This window comes from Cyclopterus lumpus, chromosome 23 (genome assembly GCF_009769545.1).
Source record: "Cyclopterus lumpus isolate fCycLum1 chromosome 23, fCycLum1.pri, whole genome shotgun sequence".
Classification (NCBI taxonomy): domain Eukaryota; kingdom Metazoa; phylum Chordata; class Actinopteri; order Perciformes; family Cyclopteridae; genus Cyclopterus; species Cyclopterus lumpus.
This window is the reverse complement of record NC_046988.1, coordinates 6783260-6805778: the sequence shown is the minus strand read 5'-3', so window position 1 is coordinate 6805778 and position 22519 is coordinate 6783260. Positions and strand designations below refer to the sequence as shown.

The window sequence follows — 22519 nt, the reverse complement described above, 5'->3', positions numbered from 1 at the left end:
GTGAACAATCGTTATTAGATAAAATAAAATAAAAAAGGGGCACAGGGACCAGGTCTTTCATATATTTAGAAGATATTTTTGGCTTTTATGTTATGAACATACAATCTTGAGCTATAATTCTAAAGAGTTTGGTGTCCTAATTCCATCTTGCTTGTCTTTTACATTTGTTGTTGTTTCATTAATTATTATTGGGGTTTGTGTATAGTTCCATTTCTTTGGTCATTACAAGACTTCTGAATAAGAAAAAATAAAACAAGTCTCAACAAACATGTAAATGTCAGTCTGCTCAATGTTGAAATACAAACTGTCCTTCTGTCTTCATAGTCAAGTCAACACTAAGGGCTTCAACCTTGCATTCATTTATGTAGAAACTGTCTCGCAAAAAATAAAGTCTGTTTACTGTAGTCTGTGTATTCTCCTCTTTTTTGTTTTGCTTATTCATGTACAACTAATTGAAACATTCTCCAGGGGATATGTGGTTACATTGTCACCAAGGTTATGCTGTTAATGTCACGGTGGTATTCGGCCTATCACGTGGTTAAGGGTATAGCGACTCAATTTCCTTCTGTCACTCCACATTGCGACCCTTTCCACAGGTTAACACTGTGCTGCCTTCAGGGGTAGTTAGAAATATGAAGTTTATTTTTAGACGTGTGCGTTTGAGTGTGTATAGATACATACGCATGTATGTAGTTCGTGGGTCTACCTGTCCAGGTTCTGCAGATGGAAGTAACGTTAGGTAGGCCGACAGAAGAAGATACATCCGGTGCTAAGCATTTCTTATCTGTTTCAGTGGGATGTGCACATGGTCAATTACAAATACATTTAATAAAAATAATCTTACAAAGTCATAAGAGATCAAAATAATTTGATCTGCATGACTTTGTTCCTTTCTGGTAGGCCATTTCGCAGTGTAAAAAAGTACTGCAGTGGTTATTCACTTTGAACATATTCGAGCTGCCCCTAAAGGCATCATCCACACAAACCTGCTGTACACGCTGGAAGCAACACGCTCACTGCTGCGGCGTCGGACACTGCGCCTTGTCGGGAACAACAACGCAACGAGGTCGTTTACCACTAAACATTGTTCAGGTGAGTCTGTTTTCAGCGACGAGCGAGTCGAAAACGTTATAGTTATGTCGAGGACGACGAGGCAATTTGGTGAAACTTTGTACTGCGCATCAACGACGCAGGTGGAGGGGTGTTTATGTTCTCCCAGGATGCACACGAGCCTTCTCCCTTGTCCTGAAAAAGGGAGCAAATAAAGTGAGTCCTAAACTGTGAAGGACGCATGTTCGCGTGAATTAGGGGCTGCTTGTGGACGCCGAAGCACACCTGCAGTGGTCAAAGTCCGAAAATCTCCCAACAAACAAAGACATAGAAGAAACCGTCTTATCTGACACCGTGAACGGGTTAGCTGCTGCTTAAACGGTGCAAATAAAATAAAATAACCGGCCATGGCAGGTCTCTGTCTTCACTCTGTCTTCACAATAAGAAATGTGTGAGTAAGCCTATACTTAATAGAACCCACGTAAAGCACTGACAAGACCTGTGTTTGGAACTACTTTTTCTTGGAGATAATTAATAGCAATGGGAAATCTTTACGGTCATAGATGACACTGTTGATTTGTTTTCCTAAAGCTATGAACAAGCAGGATTTCCATTCTGCTTGGGAAGATGCAGTTTTCCCAATACCCTTTGCAAATAAAACCAACACGTTGTGCATGTCTAAATGCTCGGATGAACTAAGACTACTTAAGTATCGATCGAAAACCTGGTTAAGTATCATTATTAATCCAATACTTTCCTGGATACGTGCAACCCACCCTTTTGAAATCTTCTTTTCTTTTGCATTATGTTTTGATGCTTTTAATGGTTTTCATGCGAAGCACTTTCAATTGCCTTGTTGTTGAAATGTGCCATACAAATACACTTCCCTTGCCTTGTCTTACCTGACTGTATTAGACTGTCATTAGACTTTTGATGGATTATGACTCTCTGGTCAACAAACATAAAACCGGCACCGATCATTCCCTTTGGTGCTATTCACCGAAAGATATGGCGTTGATCAATTTCATGGGTCTAAGTGCTTCATTATTTACAGAAGTCAAACTGTGCTCGACTCCCTCCACGATTCAAAGGTTTATGGACTGTTGAGGTCCATGCATAATTTAAAGGTGTGGCTTGTGGCTATATCAAGAGGAGATGATATTGTGAACTTGGATGCTGCGTCACTTAACAAATGGTAAGATGCATCCGACTTATGGTAATAGTCACACTCGAATGCTCACAAGATTGTTACTTACTACTCCGTGATCAGCGCAGATTGCAAATGTGAGAAGGAAACATTAGTAATTCAGTTTTGTAAGTTATTGGACCTGGTAAAGCATGCAAGCTGTAAACGAGAAGTGGACTTGAAGTTGTTGCCCTTGTTGTGACAAAACAAACAAAATCCCTCTGATTACTCACACATTTAATGCAGAGCTGTCAATTGACAGTGAGCTGGTTCTTGACTTGAGTATGTTGGTCTTGCGTCACTAAACTGCTGCAGTTCCCCGTCAGTGTCAGTAATATTGTGTTTGCTGTGTAATGCTTTTGTTCCTTTTTCATTTTCCTTTCCCTCAGATAATGGCAAAGGTATTTATTTGGGTTGATATAGCCCAACTCAATCAGAAGGAAATACATTCAATTATATTAATTGTATTCTAATTTTACATTTTGAGTAGTATTAGGAATATACACTTTTTTTTTGTTAGAATACTTTCTAACTAGCAGGCTTATCAACTAGTTTGGGATTCAGAGTCAATTAGTTATTTTTTCCCTGCTAGTGCCTTACCATTTTGGTATTAAGGGAACATTGTGGTCAGTCATGAAAGTGTTATTCATGTAACTAGAGCCATAAAGTATCACATGATTTGCTGTAAAAAAAAAAATGTATTTGAAGACAAAACAATCTGCACTTTCAGAATTGAACTGGACGAAAAAAAGATGTCGGCGGTTTATAAAGATGACCAGGAGGACTGGCTGACTGTGTGTCTGAAGTACCTGCTCTTTGTTTTCAACTTTCTCTTCTGGGTAAGTGAGAGCTGTAAATGTAGTCTTCTTACCTTCACTTTTTATTTTCATCTATTCAATTGTGCCGACTTGCGATGTGTCACTCAAACAGCATTAAATAAGCTTTGAATTCAGCCTCTTTTGGCAGCCGGTACAGTGCAGTAACATTGACAGGTCTCGCAGGAAAGGAGGAGACGAGTGCAGTGACTAGAACAACATTAAATTATTTTCGTGAAAGCAAAACCATATTTTTTGCATTGTAAAAATGCCTGAATGTTCCTTTTGAAACTGCAGATAGAGAGGCATTAGAGAAAAGGAGCCATGTAGAAACAGGGAGACTATTAAGGAGAGCTCCGACTCTGAAAAGGCTGAGCTACGGACTTGGCCCAAGGTGAGTCATAGATTATTTAGGGCTTGTCAGTGTTCGGTGGGGAACAGAGTGTCAGACTCTGGCAACACATTTTATGATACTGCAATTCCCTGCTAAAAGCGAACGCTCTTGCAGCTACTGTGCAGATCGTGTCTGGAGTCCCTTTGAAACAAGTGTGAGCCAAATAGAATATTGTGTGCGTCGAGAGAGAGAGACATATCTGTGTGGGGGAGAGGTTAAAGAGAGAAGAGGGATCAGGCTTTTAATGCTCTGACACCACCTTTAAAATTCATACACATTGTCTCCCTCTTCTTGGGCCACAGGCAGCACATCTTTTGTCAGACATTGCTGGCTTTCCACCCATTTTCCTTTTTTTATTCACAAAAAGCAGTATATAAAACTTACAGCTAGTCATCTTGATAATAAATATCAAATCCGTTCACTTTTGATATGGAGGGATTGGATTATTGCATGTCTACTAAGTTCAGATTCAGTTTTTTTTAATGCTGCGGCCCACTGTTTAAACTTCTTAAACATCAAATCAAGTCCTACATATGCTATAGCTCCCTCGGGTTCTGTGGTACTCCTTGGTTGGGCATGTGTTTTTGTGAGTTTTTGGATCTTTTGACGGGAATGGGAGGATGAAGGAGAGCGACTCTCTGAGGCATTTCCTCTGCATCCGCCTTTGAGACTGATGACAGGAACAGACCCTGGGTCTGTTATCCAGGATTGCTTCTAAGGAAGTAGTCATTATGCCCTGACTTGACCGTATTATGTTATTCTTCTGTTAGTCTTTATGCTTGGCCACTTTCCACTGTTTCCTTTTCCCCTTTTGCCCCTTTTCACTCATCCACCGTCCTCTCACATTGTTGCATTGTGTGTCTCATCTAATAGCAGTGAACTCACTTCCTGTTTGTAACTTCCTGCCCTGTAAAGTGCCATACTTGTCTTTTATTTGACATGACACACTTAATGTTTTCACAATATTTCCTTTCTTCGTTCAAGTCATCATATGTCCTTTCTCCAATTTATAACCCTTATCTTTCCTTCTGTGGAAGCTTTTGCTGCGCGTGCATCAGTTGTATAGTATCTTCTTTTATCTTTTACATGCAGATCTGTAAAGCACCTTCAAAACCATAGTCTACAAACCAATGGGTGACGTCACAGTGCCTTTGTCCACTACTTATCCATAGTCTATGATTATAATACAGTGGTCCTGGTGCCACCTGCTCTCTCCCTTCTCTTCCAGGTGGGTGGAGCAGCTGTTTTGGGTGTAGGAGTCTGGACACTGGTGGAGAAGAGCGACTACTTGAGCCTGCTGGCCTCCAGCACTTTCGTTGTCTCGGCATATATCCTCATCGTTGCCGGAGGCCTGGTGGTGGTCACGGGCTTCTTGGGCTGTTGCGCTGTCATTCGGGAGCAGAAAAGCTGTCTGTCCACGGTGAGACTGGGGACAGTTTAATATCTCTCATTACAAATACAAAGGAGGGTTGTGTTCTTTGAGAAGGCCCAAGTGCAGGTAACAGTTACTTCTGAAACACCCTCAAGTAAGTAGCTGCACTGTAACTTAGAAGTGGCCGGCAACAGAAGACTGCAGTTTTACTTTGAATGTGTGTGTTCGTGAAACTAAATCAACTCACTTATGCCTTGGTCAAAAGCAATCTATGAGACTGAATTATCATATCACCTTGTCCTTATATGACTTAAACTGTAATATCACAATAAATCACATTTACCTCTAACGGGGAATGAAACATCGTCCCCATCAGCCTTTTATACTCTCTCTGTACGACCGTCCACGACGTGGCCGCTCACGCTGAACATCCGGTCCTTCATTCAAACAAGCTGCGCTTCAACCATGAGTCCAAACTCAGAACAACAAGAATCTAGAAAGTACAATTTCTTCAATAAAGTTAAACTACAAAGTGCTATCAGTGAGAGCCATTTAAGTGCTACTAAAGTGCTAAACAACAAAGTGCTATCAGTAAGAGACATTTAAGTGCTACTAAAGTGCTACTACGGCGCTACATTCTCAATTCAAGGTATTAGTCGAAAAAGATGTGTTTTTAGTTTGCGACGGAAGGTGTAGAGACTTTCTGATGTCCTGATGTCAATGGGGAGCTCGCTCCACCAATGAGGAGCCAGCACAGCAAACAGTCGTGATTTTGAGTGTTTAGCTTGCAGTGACGGAGCTACGAGCCGATTGGCAGAAGCCGAGCGAAGTGAACGAGCTGGGGTGTACGGTTTGACCATGTCCTGGATGTAGACCGGACCCGATCTGTTCGCAGCACGATACGCAAGTTATGTCATTGAAATTATCATGTGGGTAACTGCTGATGATCCTAGCATGTCATGTCTACATCGAGAGGGTGGATGCTCGCCCGGATGTATGCAATGAGTGGCCTCTGTGCAACTCCGTGACACGGAACCCTGTCCATTCCCTTCCTGATCTGAGGTCCTTCACTGGATGCTGACTAATGGTCCTTACAGGGACCTTCCTATCCTCATCATTCGCCCAGTGGGAGAGAGAGGCAGGCGGGAGAGGTTAACGTTCACTGCCGCAGGACTATTTATAGGTCTGTCTGCTGTTGATGGATGTAGCATTCAGAGAGTCAAAGCGGCTTGCATGAGTGAAGAGGTGGATGCTTACAGGATTTGGAGTCTGTTGTGCGTTTTGGTTGAATACCAACTGAGTTAATGTGCTATTTACGAATTTGTGTTGGGAGATTAATGAGTTGTGTGTGTGTGTTGCATAGAAGCGGTGACGTTAGATTTTAGTATGGGCTGCAAGTGTTTTTTGAAAGATACCGAGCAGGCTGTGTTTCTGCATGACATAATTACTGCAAAGTGCATGTGTCTCCCATATTAATTCAGTGAGCTCGTTTTTCCCCTGCAGCTGTTTGTTGTGCCGGTACTTTGCCGGCGCCACTTTGTTTCCAGTATCGCAGGCTGGGTAGTGGCAGCATCCGTCTCTGCATGACGGTCTCGAGCGAAGCAAGCGCTGCTGCCGCTTGTCAAACTGTTGTGTCCCATGCTGTGACAGATGGGCCTAATTAGCTGAATGTGTGTGTGTGTGTGTGTGTGTGTGTTTTCTTATTGCATGGCACAGCCATGTCATTTTGTACTGAGAAAGCTGTAGTTTTGATTTCGCTCATTCTGCAACTGTCGGTCAGAGCACCCGAGATGTGTATGCGGTCTGTTGGCTACACAGTTTACATCAATGCTCAAAACGCACAACAGTGCTTAACATGGAGGATAAAGCTCTTAGGTGGAGCCTCCAGGGTATTTTTCACTGACATTTCTTCTTTTTCTTTGCTTCCGAGATATTGATCTTGAGTTTTGGTAAATTGCACTAATCTGATGTGTGAACCGTTATATTCTTTGTTTTCCTGAGGAAACAAGGAATATAATGCATGAACAAATGTTTATGCTGTTGTGATGATTCATATTTAATCGGCGTAATTTAGTTTTTGCTGAGGTGCAGTTTTGAAGTTAATTATGACACCAACAGGTTTCAAGCAGCGTCAAATTGATTTCTGGTTCGTCTCTTTTTGTGCGTTGCCATCTGTGTTAGAAGTGACAAACAGTCGATTTTAAGTTTTTATTGTATTGGCACGTCACAAGTGAGCAACTTTCTCAAGTGAGTTGGGTCAGCAGAGAACTGTTCTGATGACTAAGGCTGACACACTGTGGATTTGTCTATTTTTAAGTTTCTTGTCATTTCCCATTCACAGTATTTCTTCTGCCTGCTGCTGATCTTCTTGATTGAACTGGTGGCTGGAGTACTGGCATATGTTTACTACCAGAGGGTAAGTGTAAATATCCTTATGTGTTGTAGTTAATAGAGAATAGTATGCAATCGGGCAGTGAGGATGTTTTTCTGAGAGAATATTTTAATCGCTTTTTAGGTTTGATGTTACAGATTGCGTTCTCAACGGTTGTAAAATGAAAAAAACTTTCTTTGAATAGGCTGTCTGTGAATAGCTGCTATGCAGGGACACAGACTCTAGGGCATCATTATATACTTTGAGGATGTTAACAATGCCATGCGTCTACCAATGAATCTATGTGGATACCCCATTAGTTTGCTGTGTTGTCGTGGCTCATGTAACCCCCTGGTTTTAGTGCAATCAACTGACTTTATTTAAATTTTTCTGTAATTTTTGCCCTTCGTGAAAAGGTTTCCTAGTGGTTTTGTCTCAAAAGACATAGATGACGAGTCACTGGAATCGAGAGTCGATCTTTTTGCTTTTTTGGGGGGTTTTCACTATTTTCCACCTTCACTGAGAATTGGGTTTATCTGACACACTGTTCTAATAATCTTGTTCTCTCACAAACATCTACGTGTCAGTCAGCTACGGCTGCAAAGAGCAACATGCTATCCACAAGCTCAGAGGTTTATTGTAATGGAAAAAGGGTTCAGGATAGAATCACATTAAAGATATGGGCTCTCATCTTCCCTCTGTTTCTCGTTGTGTGTGTCTGTCTGCACACAAACATATCCACACATCATAGGCTTTATTGTAATTTATTTTATATTTTTCATATTTATTTATTGTATTGTCTTTTTGTGTATTTTCGCAGCTCTCACCGATGCGTAGGAGTTGCTACCCGTGTGTTTTCCTGAGCCACCCACTATTTTACATTCGTCAAGCACATCACTCTCTCACCTTTTTAGTCCATTTGGACTCGAGGATGAATTGATTAGAATTCTCTGGTCAGGCGTCGCTGTGACCTCACAAAACATGTTTTACGACAATTTCACACAAACACAAGACGTGACGTGATTTTATGTGCTCCTTGTGTAATAAATGAAGCACCTCGTGGTTACAAAATACATCTTGTTCTTTCACATAAATGCGCCTCCACCTTCTCTCTGTCTGTCTGTCTGTCTGTCTGTCTGTCTGTCTGTCTGTGTCTGTGTGTGTGTGTGTGTGTGTGTGTGTGTGTGTGTGTGTGTGTGTGTGTGTGTGTGTGTGTGTGTGTGTGTGTGTGTGTGTGTGTGTGTGTGTGTGTGTGTGTGTGTGTGTGTGTGTGTGTGTGTGTGTGTGTGTGTGTGTGTGTGTGTGTGTGTGTGTGTGTGTGTGTGTGTGTGTGTGTGTGTGTGTGTGTGTGTGTGTGTGTGTGTGTGTGTGTGTGTGTGTGTGTGTGTGTCTTTTGTTCCTCTTTCCCAGTTGAGTGATGAGCTGAAACAGCATCTCAACCAGACTATGACAGATAACTACGCCCAGCCAGGGAAGGAGGCCATCACATTAGCTGTGGACAGACTACAACAGGACGTATGGACCGTAGTTACCAATAGGCTCCACGGCTTTGTTTGTTTGTTTATATATACGATTATATTTTGCACATTTCTTTAGCTTGCATGCTCAAGTATAGTCGCACTGCTATAAACTTGTTTTAGTTTCCATGACTCCATATATGAAGTTGTTTTCGAATTATGCTGAGCTTCAGTAGGAGGAATTGCTCATAAAATTATGTTTTTATACTAAACGTATGTTCCAAACAGCACTAGTGAACTTCATAAGTCATATTGTTTTGCTAAAGTTCCAGAAAGGAAAGAGAACCACTCAGACTTGTAGAATAATGATTTGAGTAAGTGGTTCAAGCCCAAAAGATTAATGAGTGTAAAAAAACACTTTGGCATCATGAAACTAAAATCCTTTCCTCCTTGCATCTCCAGTTCAAGTGCTGTGGCAGCAACAACTCCCATGATTGGATGGTGAGTGTGTACGTTTCATCAAAGCAGGCAGAAGACAGGGTGGTGCCTGACAGCTGCTGTAAGACCATCACCCCTCACTGTGGCAAGAGAGACCACCCCTCCAACATCTACAAGGTGGAGGTCAGTGGACTTCACACTTCTAGGGGGAAACAATTATAGACACAATATATTCTGTCTAACTCATGTGGCATTTATGAAACTTTCTATTGATGGTCACTGGATATTGTCTGTTGCCACAGGCTGCAGAATCCCAGCTTTAATAACCCCACATGTTCCTTGCAGGATGTCTTCTTGGTTCCAACTATTTGGAAGTTAGTCATGGAGAGATGCAGTAAAAGTGTAAATGCTCTCTGTGCAACAGTACGCATGATCTATTATATGATTTTAACTTTCAGCTTGACTCTGCAGGGCGGTTGCATCACTAAGCTGGAGCAGTTTCTGGCCGACCACCTGTTGGTCATCGGTGCTGTGGGAATAGGAGTGGCGTGTCTGCAGGTAAGTCAAATATGCTGTGCAGTTCAGATGGATGTTGGAGAAGCAGAAGTGCTACTCTGCAGTCTTCACCCTGAGTGAACTGTGCTTTATAGAAGCCCAATTATTATTCATATTTAATTCTGCCTTTTACCTTTTGTGTATGAATGCTGCCCCTTTGTTGAAAAATCCCAGAGCGATGGGTTTTTATGTGTCCATTACTGAAAATGTACCATCACTGGTCCACAACCTCTACATTTCTTTTCATCTCACTCCAGTCTCTGTCATCATTATCTAATTTTGTTCATTGCTGTTATTTGATTTGTCCCATCCCGAGATGGACTATACAAAGGCCAATGAGGCATACAGGGGGTCTTCTTTATGACTCTGGGCTGGCTGACATCTCTTGTAGCGCCGCACCATCTCTTGGTAAATTGCCTCGAGGGAAACTTGAAACAAACAAACCTACATCGATTCCTTCCAGTGGTGTTTGTATGACTTATATGATTTTACATGCTGTTCATGACAGAACAGTTTTATTCAGGAAGATGGGAACTGAGAATAAGGCCACACATAGTATAACACAAATAAAGAGTCTTGCAACAGCTGAGAGATCTGTGACAAAGAAATGTAGTAATAAAGCTTTCCATTACCTGTTGCTGTAATATGAAGATGTTTTTTAATCCCCAAATGATCTGAAGGGATTGTGCTTAATATAAAGATGGGGCACTGAATACATAGCTGGATAAATAAATGTGAAAGCCAAAGTGCAATGTGAGCCTGTGCGGTGGTGTTATTTAACAGCTTTCCTTTGTGTTTGCTTTGCTTCTTTTACTGTAGCCTAACTACGTCTTTTCTTTTTCAACGCTTCCCCTTCGTCTAAATGTTGGTCCACTTTCCTGTCTCTGGTATCTGTCAGACTGGCTAAAAAGATTTGTTGTAGGGCTGCAACAACGAATCGATTAAAATCGATTATTAAAATAGTTGGCAACGAATTGCATTATCAATTCGTTGTCGCGATTATTACGCCACCCAATAAGACGCGGAGATGTTTGAGTATAACAAATTTAGAGCAAAGACCATCGGAGAGACCCGTAACGTTGTGCGAGAACTAATGGTTACTTCCCCCGTGGTGGACGGCTGTTTTTACGTGGACAACCTCCCCCCCCCCCCCCCACACACACACACACTTCCTGCCCGTCTGCATGCTGCTGCTCCGGCAGCGCTGGAAGCGGAAGTTATCGAGACGGAACTAGTGGTTATTTATTCCGTGGTGAACGGCGGAAATAACTGTTTTTACGGAGATAAGCCACGCCCCCTTTTCCTGCGGTTTATAGACGAGTGCGTCTTATTTATGTACAATTTCTTTTTTCTTGAAAAAATTAGCAGGTGCGGCCTATAGATAGGTGCGCTCTATAGTCCGGAATTTATGTTACCTGTTACCTGTGCATTTTCTGGCACAGTTCTGTTGAATAAAGGGTTGGAAATTAATGCTTTTTTGTTTTTTTTATCCGATTCATCGATTTTAATCGAACAAATAATCGACAGATTAATCGATTTATTAAAATAATCGTTAGTTGCAGCCCTAATTTGTTGTAATTCATGTTTCGCTCTAGTTTTCATCTTTCATTTTTGTCATAAACTCCACGAGCGACTTGTTACCACACTTATCTGTCTATGGTGAATATTACAGTATGTCTCTCTGTTTGTTTGTCTTTGTGTGCGTGTGGTGTTACTGTAGTTGGCCGGGGCGCTCTTGACAGCCTGCTTTATTTATCTGCTCAATAAAGAAGAGGAAGAGGACTTCGGTACATTGTGATTTAGCTCTCGTGCAACGTTGTGGTTTAATCAACTGGAGAGACGAGGTCAGAAGGCTTCGTGGAAATCTGATATCTCACTGCATGCTTGTCTTTGTGTGATTGTCCGCTCTGTGTCAAATGTGAAATCTGTGGGCTACGCGGATACTAAATGAACATGTTTATGTTTTTGCTCAGCGTGAAGCATGCTCTGTATGTTGTGATTATGGGCTGTTGGATCTGGGATAAACGCATCATGAGAATGGCTTCATTAAACCTAACTGCTTGTGCACAATGATATTGTTGGCTAGACGACTCTTCCGTATCTTTGTACAGAAGTGCCTTATTAGATAACTCCAATTTCTTCTTATATTTAAAAGTTGGTATCGGGAGTAGTCACTGTACTTTTTGAAAGATTTAGTTTTAGAAGAGCTAATGCATCGTATACTTGAACTTATTATTTTAGTTTCAGGGACCTCCCGAGTACATCATTCAGGAAAAGTGTTAGGGGTTGTTGTAATAGCTGCTTGCAATCCGAAATGAGATCGTAGAATCTTCCAAACCCCATAATAGCAATATTGTTAAACGGATATGCTTTCTCTGTAGTTTTGTGTTGTGGGATGTTGATGGAGCAAAGAACAATGTATAACGATTTATATTTATTTATTTTATATATATATATATATATTTTACATTGTTCTTTGTTCCATCAACATCCCCTGTGTTCTGAAAATTAGGCTTCAAGAAAACACAAACATCTGAAAGGCAGTTATTTTCCACTCATAACATGCTTGCTTCGCTGAGCCAAAATATATTGTTCCTACATATCCATCACTTGAAAAAAATAGAGAAGTATAATTATAAAAAAAGTGAAACTTGCCTGAGGAGGGCAAGTGATGAGTCGACGCATACTGCAGACTCGCTCGCTTTCTCGGAGCGCTTTTAGAGACTCTGAGATTGATTCTGGGCAGTAGGCCCAGTAGCACAGGTCAATATCTGTTCCTGCTGTTCTTTATTTCTGGACCTTTTCGATGGTAGTAGAGAATAGTACAGTGATTCTGTGAGTCTTGTCTCATGGACTCTTGGTTCTGCATTTTTTTTCTTCTTCTTTTGTATAATTTCTTATAATATTGCCACCAGCAGAAATATGCAGTTGCATGGTTGGACACCCACAGTCCTGCAATAAGGCTTTTTTTTCTGGGTTTGTCGGGGATGTTGTAGAGTCTCAGTCCTAGTCATTAACCAACATTAACTGATGTTTTTTTATTTGTGAAATGTGTTGCACACGACATTATAGTATAGTTGGTTCAGTCATCAGTTACCTCCAACATTGGCATTACGGCCGTAGGGATGGCCCTGCTTTCTAATGCAAAACACAACGTGATGTAGTCAGACAAATGGATGGATACCTTCCTGTTTTTAGCCATTACAATGTCACATTAGATTGTTTGAAATGAGTCAAATCCCTTATTTCAGTAGAATTCATGTACAGTGGTTGTGATTAATATTCGTGCACAAGTTATTTTTGACCCCACCTCCAGCGCTTCATCTATGTGTCTGCTTGTAAGAGCCCGTGCACACGCATTGCTGCTTGACTCCTGCCATCCCCATAGTAACCAGCCACATACTTTTCAGCGGTCTCTAACCCCATATCACCTTTAACCCCTCTGTCCTCAGTCAATAGCACACAGGCTGCCTGCGGTCTGTCATGGTGACACGGAGCAGAACTTTTTGACCTAACACTTCCTGTTTTCAGGTCTGTGGGATGGTGTTCACCAGCTGCTTGTACAGAAGGATCAAGATGGAACCTTACTGAGCACAGCAGGCCCCCAACACACCACCTACGACAGGCAGATGGAACAATGAATCTCCTCAACTTCAACCTCTTTATCGTGAACTCTAACCAGCCGATCTAAGACAAGTGCACTTTGTGTGTGTGTGTATGTGTGTGTCTGTGTGTGTGTGTAACACTTTCCAGGAGACCCACATTGCAGTCAGAAACCGATTTTGCCATTTAGAAACCAGGGGTCATACATTTCGAATGCCGGACTGTGATCTCGGCCTCCTGGAATAACATGTCTGTTTGCATCATTGCCTTTTGCTTAGATGCATGCTTTAGTTTGAGCAGGACAAAAGAAAAGAAAGGAACGCACATACATACTCAAAATGCATTCTTCTCTGCTCAACTGATGATGATGATTTAATTTGATCTATCATGTGTTCACTGTGCAGATATTTATATATTCCATTCCAGTTATTAAGTAAGCTGAGCAACGACACTGCTAATGAAGAAAGGTAATTTCTGGCTGTATATTTTGTTCACACAATGTGCCTCTTTCACAGCTCTGCTGGTAAATGATGATTATGTATTAATCCGTGCCTGAAATCTTAAAGGGAGCTGACGATGCACTGTGATAAATGACAGCAATTGAAATGTAGTTTACACTCTTTATATATTTGTAGGGATGCCTTCACTCCTGATAATTGCAACACATAATGAAAATAAAGTGCATGGCTTCAAACATGAAGACATTATTCGACAGTATAATAAGTATAGGAAAAGACAACTATTTTCTCAAATGTTTGCCAGATCCCTGAATGTATAACTCCACCTAGTGGTTGGCGCTGGTAATATATAATGTGTGCAAAAGTCTGACGACGCTTCATCATTTTTAATTACATTACCATCATCTGTTTAGCTTAATATGTGACACTAACGGTAATTATACATGTCAGATAGATGTTAACATCAACACACATTGCCTTCTGTGAAATGTGGACTTTTCATCCTTCCCTAGAAACACAGATGTTTCATACTGAGAAGAAGTCGACCTTTGTGACGGCTGAAGCAAGGACCGTGTTGCGTTCACTGCCTAATCGATCACTTTTCATCCCCTTTCCTGTAGCCATTACTTCTGAAACAATGTGTGGCCTTGTTGCTGCTGTACAGTTGAGAAGTCTTGTTGTGGATTATATGGTAAGAGAAGGAGGCTGTCAAAAAAAGTAAAATATCCATTTGGAATGTTTTCATTTCTGTCCTTTGTAACAATACAACTGAGTCAGTAGGGACCTCCTTGACTGTTTTTTGTTTCATCCCTGATGGACTTGTGAAGGGTGCTAATGTATCTAGATGGTTTTTGATGTGATGTTGGCATGTGCTCCATCAGCTGACTTGTTGCATTGTGTTAATGAACAATTCATAATAAAGGGTTGTTTTAGACCGATTAGTGTTAATGTTGTCTGAACCGCAGAGCCAATCATATGAAAGCCTAATTCCAAGATGAATTAACACATAGGATTATGTGATATTCTCAATGATGGAAGGATCGTCAAAAAGATCATTTAGATATTTGCTGTAACCTCAATATTGTAGAGCTTTGAGCAAAGACAACCCCTGCAGGAACTAATTTATAATTCCTTAAACTGGTCTAAAATAATATTTTTAAACATCCAAATCATTCTGCTTTGTTGGACATTTCTTATCAGGATCAGTTTGATTATTTCCTTGGAATTATTCCATATTACTACTGTTACTTTGATTTTACTCAGTTTAGGTGGCCAATTATTAACTGTTCCATTAATGAAGACCAGCAAAGTGCATGTCTTTTGTGTGATATGCTGCAGGAGTTTCTGCAGAGGCAAATGAAGATCATCCATAACCTTCTACTATCGCTCTTGGTAGCGTGCATGCGTACGTACGTATGTAAAAGTCATGGAAACGGAACGGCCATATAAAGAATGCAGATCCTCTAAATCGCTCCTTCGCATTTGAACTTGACCCTTTCTGCTGCAAAGCTGAAATCTTGAAAACCCTGAAAAACCCTCGCCTATGAAGCTGAACACTGACTTCTGGAGAACCAACCTTTGACGAGCCCACCTGCAACAAAAAAAAGCCCAAAGAACTAATTAATCTGAAATATTTCATGTTTTTTGGTTAAACTGGTTCTCCGTGTGATATCATTTAGTCAGTGAATTCAATAGTGTCTGTCTCACCACTATTGATCCTTTTCCCCTCTTACTACTCCTGAGTCGTCCGGCGACAAAGAAGAAAAGCTCACATCGGACCCACAGTGCGAGAGGTAACAATTAATGACCGTCTATGCCCTGCTACTCTTAATATTACTGCTTTATTAATTTAGAGATGACTCATTTTACTGCCTCTACTGTACTTAAAGTAATATTTATTCATTTCTGTGAGGGGAACTTAATGCACCTCCAGAGTTGCCTTGAGAGAGCAGGAGAGATGTGTGTGTGTGTGTGTGTGTGTGTGTGTGTGTGTGTGTGTGTGTGTGTGTGTGTGTGTGTGTGTGTGTGTGTGTGTGTGTGTGTGTGTGTGTGTGTGTGTGTGTGTGTGTGTGTGTGTGTGTGTGTGTGTGTGTGTGTGTGTGTGTGTGTGTGTGTGTGTGTGTGTGTGTGTGTGTGTGTGTGTTTTCCAGCTCACCTTCAATCAACTCGTGGCCTCCAGCAGATCGACCTCTCTTCTCTAACTGGTAATCACCTTCTTCTGGCTTCTCTTGTTTTTTGTTTTTGGGAGATATGATTAACGGCCTGTTCTCTTTCCTTTATTTCTGTTTTCGATATCATCGGGCAGCTTGTGCCTTTTGGAAATCCTGGGGCCCGACCGAATGGATGTGGAAGAAAGCGCAAAAGAGCTGACTGAGCACTTTGTCACCCAACTTTCTCAACTTTGGTTTTGCATTCAATAAAAACACTCAAGCGTCTAAAGTGTTACTTTTGTATTGTGATATTTATTGTACCTTCATGGTGTCGAGTTAATGTGGTGAACGGGTTTTAAAGCAGTGAATTAGTCGCAGGTGTCGTAAACATGCCGACAGTGAAAACCTCTTCCTGTACTCTGAGTCATCTGGATGACTTTGTAGAGCAAAGAACAGATCTTTTCTTTTTTTTTTAAATCCAGCCAGGTTTAAAGCGTCCCCACATATTCATGAGTTCTGAGACTATGAACATGTTGGACAGGTCATAAACGCTTCAGAGAGGAGAGCGGGAGCGCACTGAGGCCTTCAAGACATATGCACACACCACACATCAACAGATTAATTCAAATTAATGTCAGTCATATTCTGATACCATGTTCCGCAAACTAGTAAATCAATATTTCATGCTTTAATAATAATTGATTATTATTCATTTAAATCAATTTATAAATAATAATTGATTATTTAATCATTTGCATTGCTTTTAGTTTGAAATGTAATAAAACTACAGCCATGCTGGTGGTGAAAGTATAATTTTTAATAAAACATATTGATGAAAAATAGAGAAAAAACATTTTCATCTTAGCCAACACAAGGCAACTAAAATAAAGTATTGAGGTTTGGCCTGAAGGTGGCACCAGAGGTACACAAATGTTACAAAATCCAAAGGTCAACCTTTAAAATGTGCCAATAATGTACATGTATATTAAATTGTGTCCAAAGAGAAAGGAGGCATATTTTAGAATAAATTGGGATGCTCAATACTTCCTCCTGCAGGACGCAGCATGTAAAAGGCCCTCAGCCGTCTTCAGGTGATGAAATGCAGCACACCGTTGGTGCTCTATTGGACCTGAGATTGTCTCCGATGTCAGACTGTGAATATAAAGTGACCATTGCTGCATAAATGTACTACTCTTACAAATCACCAACTAAATTAATACAAATTATATAAATACCAGTGAATCTGTGTTCAGTACTACATTCTGTGAGACAAGCTCCATTTATCATAATACAACTCAATAGCGTTTTTAGATTAGACTGCCTCCTAAAAGCCAATTGACAGCAACCCGATGACATTACCATGACATTACTGTGGAACGTAGACTGAACTTTATTTATAAAATTGGTGGCGTATATTTTTTATCAAGAAGAAACATAATGTACCTACGCCCAGCTGGCCCTGTTACAACTAATACCAATGGCCCCCAACACAGCGACTCCAAATATCCAAAAGCAACGTTAAGAGTATCACAAATATCTTCCGAGCCCTCTTCTCGTCATTCTCTCACAAACACACATATTATCACGCTCATACGCAGCCCGATAGCACAAGACCAGAGCCAGATGCAAACCAGATGTTCCCCAGATGTAGATAAGGGCGAAAACACATCAGCTGAAGCACATCACCGTTTCACCTCAGCTGCATGGAGCAGAAACAGATGTGGGACCCGAACATCCTGGAGTTATGAATGGCAGATACAGTGCGTTTTTCAGAGAGTTAGAGTTATTGGTATCATTACTGTGTAGTTGCATTGAAATTAAGCGCATACAATATCAGGGGATAGCAGCATTTTATACATTCTGTGGGATTTTGTTCATGTTTTTGTTAAAATAAATAAATTTTGGTTGCTCTTTGTATGGCATGTCAGACATTCCTTTGTCTTGCTGCGGCATCTCTCTCTATAGTTTGACATTGAACAGGTCTCAAAGTCACCAAAACAAGTCCCTCTCAGAAACATTATGCATGGACGAAAACAAAGGATCGATTTACACCCGTCTTGCTCCGCCCTTCAGCCCTCCTCCTCCTCCTCCTCCTCCTCCTCCTCCTCCTCCTCCTCCTCCTCCTCCTCCTCTCCCCCCACGCCCACAAACACACTCTGCAAAAACAATATTTTTGGAGGCTGCATGTGTGACAGCCAAGACAGCGCAGGCTGCTCTCAGGGGAGGAGGAGGACGAGAAGAAGAAGAAGAAGAAGATATCTGAGACCCGATCTTTATGTTACACCAGCACCCCCCAGGCCTGCCCCTGAGGGACTGACCCCCCCGCCCCCCCAACACAAACACGGTCAGTCAGGGTCTCCTTGGGCACATTTCATCTTAAACCCGTTCACCCTGACATGCAAGCTCCCCTGAACTCCTGACAATATCCAGCTGCCAGTGAGCTGCCTCGCTGTCCCTGCACCCCAAATTGTTGCAGACCCTGCCCTAGAAAGCACACACTCCTTCCTTCAGTCACTCCTCGGCCCTCCCCCACAACCCCACCTGTGGCCTCGACAGCTGGGCGAATGATCCCGTGGAAACTCCTCCCACTTATGTATAGTGTACTTGTACCTTTTGTGTGTGTGTGTGTGTGTGTGTGACTTCATTTTTGGGTTCACTGTCTTTTTTATTTCCTGTACACCTCCCCCACCCCCAAAATTTGTTTTACAACCCACGGATCGCTTGCACTTGGACATATAAAAAACAAAACAGAAGAAATTGCGTTGTGTCGCCCAGGCTGGATGATAAATGACTCCCCACTCATAATTTAAATCTCTGTGAATCTGAAGGTCAAACAATAACTAGAGTAGAAAACTGCTGCTTAAATAGCATTACGGTGATTCTATTTCAATGTGCAGTTAGGTTGTGCTCCACATTTAATAATGAAGTGTTTACTTCATTTGTCTACTGCACACAACTTGGCTTCTGCCCTGGTTTAGCCTGCAGGCATCATTTGCAACTGTCATGCACAGCTTGTTCCGAGTCAGATCACAATCTATCGTATGAGCGTTTGAATTACATACGTGTGCATATGTGTGTGTGGACGAGGTGATAAGTGACGTTTCCATCACCAGACAAACCGTTTCCTGTCCTTCCCTTCTTATTTGCTGTAATTCTCTCACTTGTCAAACCACGTTTACACGTGAAGTCTCTCTTCTTCTCCTTGCTTGTCATTTTTATGATTGACGTAACACTGTCTACTGTCTGCGGTGAGCCTCTTCTCACTACTTGCTTCCGCAAGTGAAGGCCATGGGATGTGGAAACCCCCATACTGCACCTGCGAACCGACAACTTCCTCTCCCCTGTTCGTCTCCCCATCACAGATTCCTCCTTCACCACAGAGACTTCCTGCCCAAATGGCACTGCCTTACATCCTCTTGGTGTTCCACTAAGGAGCATCCCTTAGCACAAAAACTCTCATTTTCAAGGTCCTCGTTTAGCCAATGACCTTTGACCTGCAGCATCATAAAGACTGCCTCATTCGGCCTGAAACCAAACTATTTTTTCTCAAAACAACACAGTGAAGCAGCCAGTATTACTTATGATATTGGGTTGTATTGTAGCTTTTGTATGGTGCCAACACATTAATTAAAAACACAATTTGTTGTTTCAAAAGTTTCGGTTTTTGTGCAGATTATACAGATGGGATTTGAAGAGCTTTAGATGTGCTGGTAAACAGATTGAGTTGAATCTGGAGAGAGACACACACTGGCTGCCTGACTCCAGTGTGAAGATCAGATAAGCAGCTGCTGGCTCCAGCTTCGGATTAAGCACACAGACATGAGAGAGGTATCGATCTTCTCAAACTCTGCTTCTAAATTAGTTATTAAAGTGACTTCATATTGATCACATCGTTAGTCTTTAATTTATTTTTCATAAAGTTTCCTCATTTTTCTGAGCACCATCCTTCCATAAAGCTATATTTGTATTATTCTCTCTTGTTTGGTAAATGTCCTCAAAACTGTCACATATACGAATCATTTCCGAATGCTTCCCACCTAAACTACCTCCAGTTGTAAAACAATGTCTACAGTTGTACGACGTATGCATGGTCAGCTTCTTAATGGCTCCTCTGTTATGCCCTTTGTTGGTTTAAGATTCAGTAACATCTCAATGAAGAGTTTTGTGGTTGCTAACACAAGACCCACCGACAGTTCCCCAGCACATCGTCTTCTGAGTCACATTGACTCCAAAACACACACAGCACCGAAGATACAGGTCAGAGAGCTGACAAAAGTGTGAGGTATCATACCGCCCGAGGCCACATTGTCTGCTGATGAATCCTCAAACATGACAAGTGTATAAAGGCCTCCTGACACAGATTAGTCGGGAATTAGGGAACTGGGGCACAGCCCTGATTGACTATTATGTGTCACGATGGGAGAGACCTAAGATAACTCAGCGTGTAAGAAAACAATACGAGTTTGTGCTGACGGTTTGTCGGCAGAGGAACAGCTTAGACATTATTTAGGGTTTGCACGGAAATCATTAGGGGGAACAGAGAAGGACAAGGTTATGTATGCTTTCTCATTGTTGAACATCAAAATATTTTTGTCTAAAAGAATAATTTGTGTGTGCACGAATGGACCATAACAGTGCCTTTAGTCATATGCAGAGGAGTCTCTGAATCAGGACTTTATTTTCCACTTGACAATTACAGTAACGATATCGAATACAACTAAAGAACGCACCGTTTTTTACTTCGCCAAGTTTCCTTTACTTTTTTGGTTCACTTTCACATGTTTGACACCCCTAATGGACACATTTGGGCTATTTGAAAATATGGAGTAATTATGACGGGAAGTGAGGTGATTAAAGAGTGACAAGTGGATTGATGAGTCAACAACACATCCAACTTATAATGAGTGGCAACAGTTTGTTTGTTTTTTCCTCTCCCGACATCATTACGGTTGTGGCCTAACCTTCGTCAAGTGTTTGTTATTATCACCTTGACGACAACGCTCCTCTAACCGTCATTTGAACCCAATGTTTCCTTCAACCAAACCCCGTCGTTTTTTGGGACAAATCCTACCCAAACCTAAATAGTGTTTTCACATCAAGAACACTTTTAAACTTTGGTTTGTAACGACTTTGGAAGGCACAGACAAATGACATCGTCCTAATGATGGGGTGTTAGAGCCTGTGTCGTTCAAACAACGTATTCCGTCATCCGTAGTTTGTATAACTTGGTGGACTTGTTGATATATTCATTTGGGTCTTGCTTCTTAAAAAGTCAGATATAAGGTTGAAACCCTAATAACTACAAGTCCTTACCATTCATAAATTAAGTAAGTCCAAGGTTGATTTTTGCATTTGTGTATGTTAGGGACATTGCTGTTGAACTTTTGAAGAGAATGTGAAAATAGCTCTTTTTCACCCGAGACACATTCCAATGTGGTGACGTAATTACCTCAAGGCTCTGTCAGGCATTGTCACACACGGAGCACACAAACGACGATAATCGGCGCTAAACGCTTTGACATTATTAAAGCAGCGCAACTCATAAACCATTCGTAGAAATGTTGGCTCAGTGACTGAGAAGGGAAACACATTATGAGGCTGTCCAGACGTTGACTAATGTGTAAAAATAGTAAGTGAGTATATGTAAAAGCTGTAATAACCTTTTCTGAGTGAGGGCCGCCGGCCAGCTCGCAGGGCTCTCCAATGACTTCTATTGTGCTACTGGAGAGCTATGTAACAATGAGGCCGCCCACGTAATACACCGAGAACCTATAAGAAGCAGGATAATCTAGTTAATACCATAATAATGTATAATATTTCATAACAGTTATAGCAAGACAGGAATGAGTTATGATGGGAGTAGGAAGAGGTAAGGGAAGTGAACATGATGTAATAAGCAAAGGCCTTTAAGCAGTCATTCAAGAATTGGAAATGAAGATATTACGAGAGAGTTTGAGTGGAAAATAAGTGGCAGTAAGAAATAGTCAAGGTGATCGATTTGAACAGGTTAAAAAAATAGAGGATTTCCCTATTGTCACTTCAGCATTCAATGATCAATTAATCTGCCAATCTTTTTTTTTAATCTAAGTGGTTAATCATTGGTCAATTAGTAGTGTGAACTATCTCTCTCTCTTTAAGCAGTGAAAACTAATTTAATTTTCTAAATTGCTTCATTTGATTCTAAATCAATTATCTTTTTTTCATCTTTTTTTTTTTCATAAATAAAGCGAGAATAGCAACGCTCCCTCTTCATCTCTTCTATGAGCCACCAGTCGCACGAGGCATTCGGGGCATTTTGAGTGTTTCTCTCCCAGCACACAGACACAATCGGGCCATGACACCCAAACGGGAATGTGGTCCTTCTGCAGAAGTCAAGACGCAGCAGACCTTCACGCTCACGCAGCAGTCCAACGTGACTCGAGGAGGAGGACAGGCTGCCAAAACAAAACATGATGTAAGCACTACACGAGAATGTGTGTCATATTTGAGGGTGAAGGGGAAATGGCCGCCATCGCAAAGATATTTGGCCTAATTATCGTCCCTCTGAAGAAGAAATAGGGCGCCGACAGAGTGCGCGAGCAACAGGTTTGGAACCGTAGCGCGCGGACTTTTTTTTTAACGTCACAAAAGCAGGGGAAGCAACACCGTGTACTCATTATTTACACTTGTA

The 22519-nt window shown here is 41.4% G+C and overlaps 1 protein-coding gene across 3 annotated transcripts; it reads left to right on the top strand.

The window, feature by feature from the left end:
- Positions 1 to 980: 980 nt before the first annotated feature.
- Positions 981 to 14633, top strand: LOC117726481 (tetraspanin-11-like). 3 transcript variants are annotated; one of them, XR_004608997.1, is made up of 9 exons: positions 995 to 1092; positions 2967 to 3075; positions 4674 to 4865; positions 7159 to 7233; positions 8599 to 8703; positions 9108 to 9266; positions 9555 to 9641; positions 13170 to 13708; positions 14212 to 14633. XR_004608997.1 is itself a non-coding variant. In XM_034526793.1 (8 exons), exons 2-8 carry the CDS (start codon positions 2989 to 2991, stop codon positions 13227 to 13229), a joined length of 765 nt encoding a protein of 254 aa, XP_034382684.1. In that variant the 5' UTR covers positions 981 to 1092; positions 2967 to 2988; the 3' UTR covers positions 13230 to 14633. The 3 variants fall into 3 exon arrangements, 1 of the variants encoding a protein (XP_034382684.1); XM_034526793.1 differs by having other exon boundaries at positions 981 to 1092; positions 13170 to 14633; XR_004608998.1 differs by having other exon boundaries at positions 9542 to 9641; positions 13170 to 14633.
- Positions 14634 to 22519: the final 7886 nt, after the last annotated feature.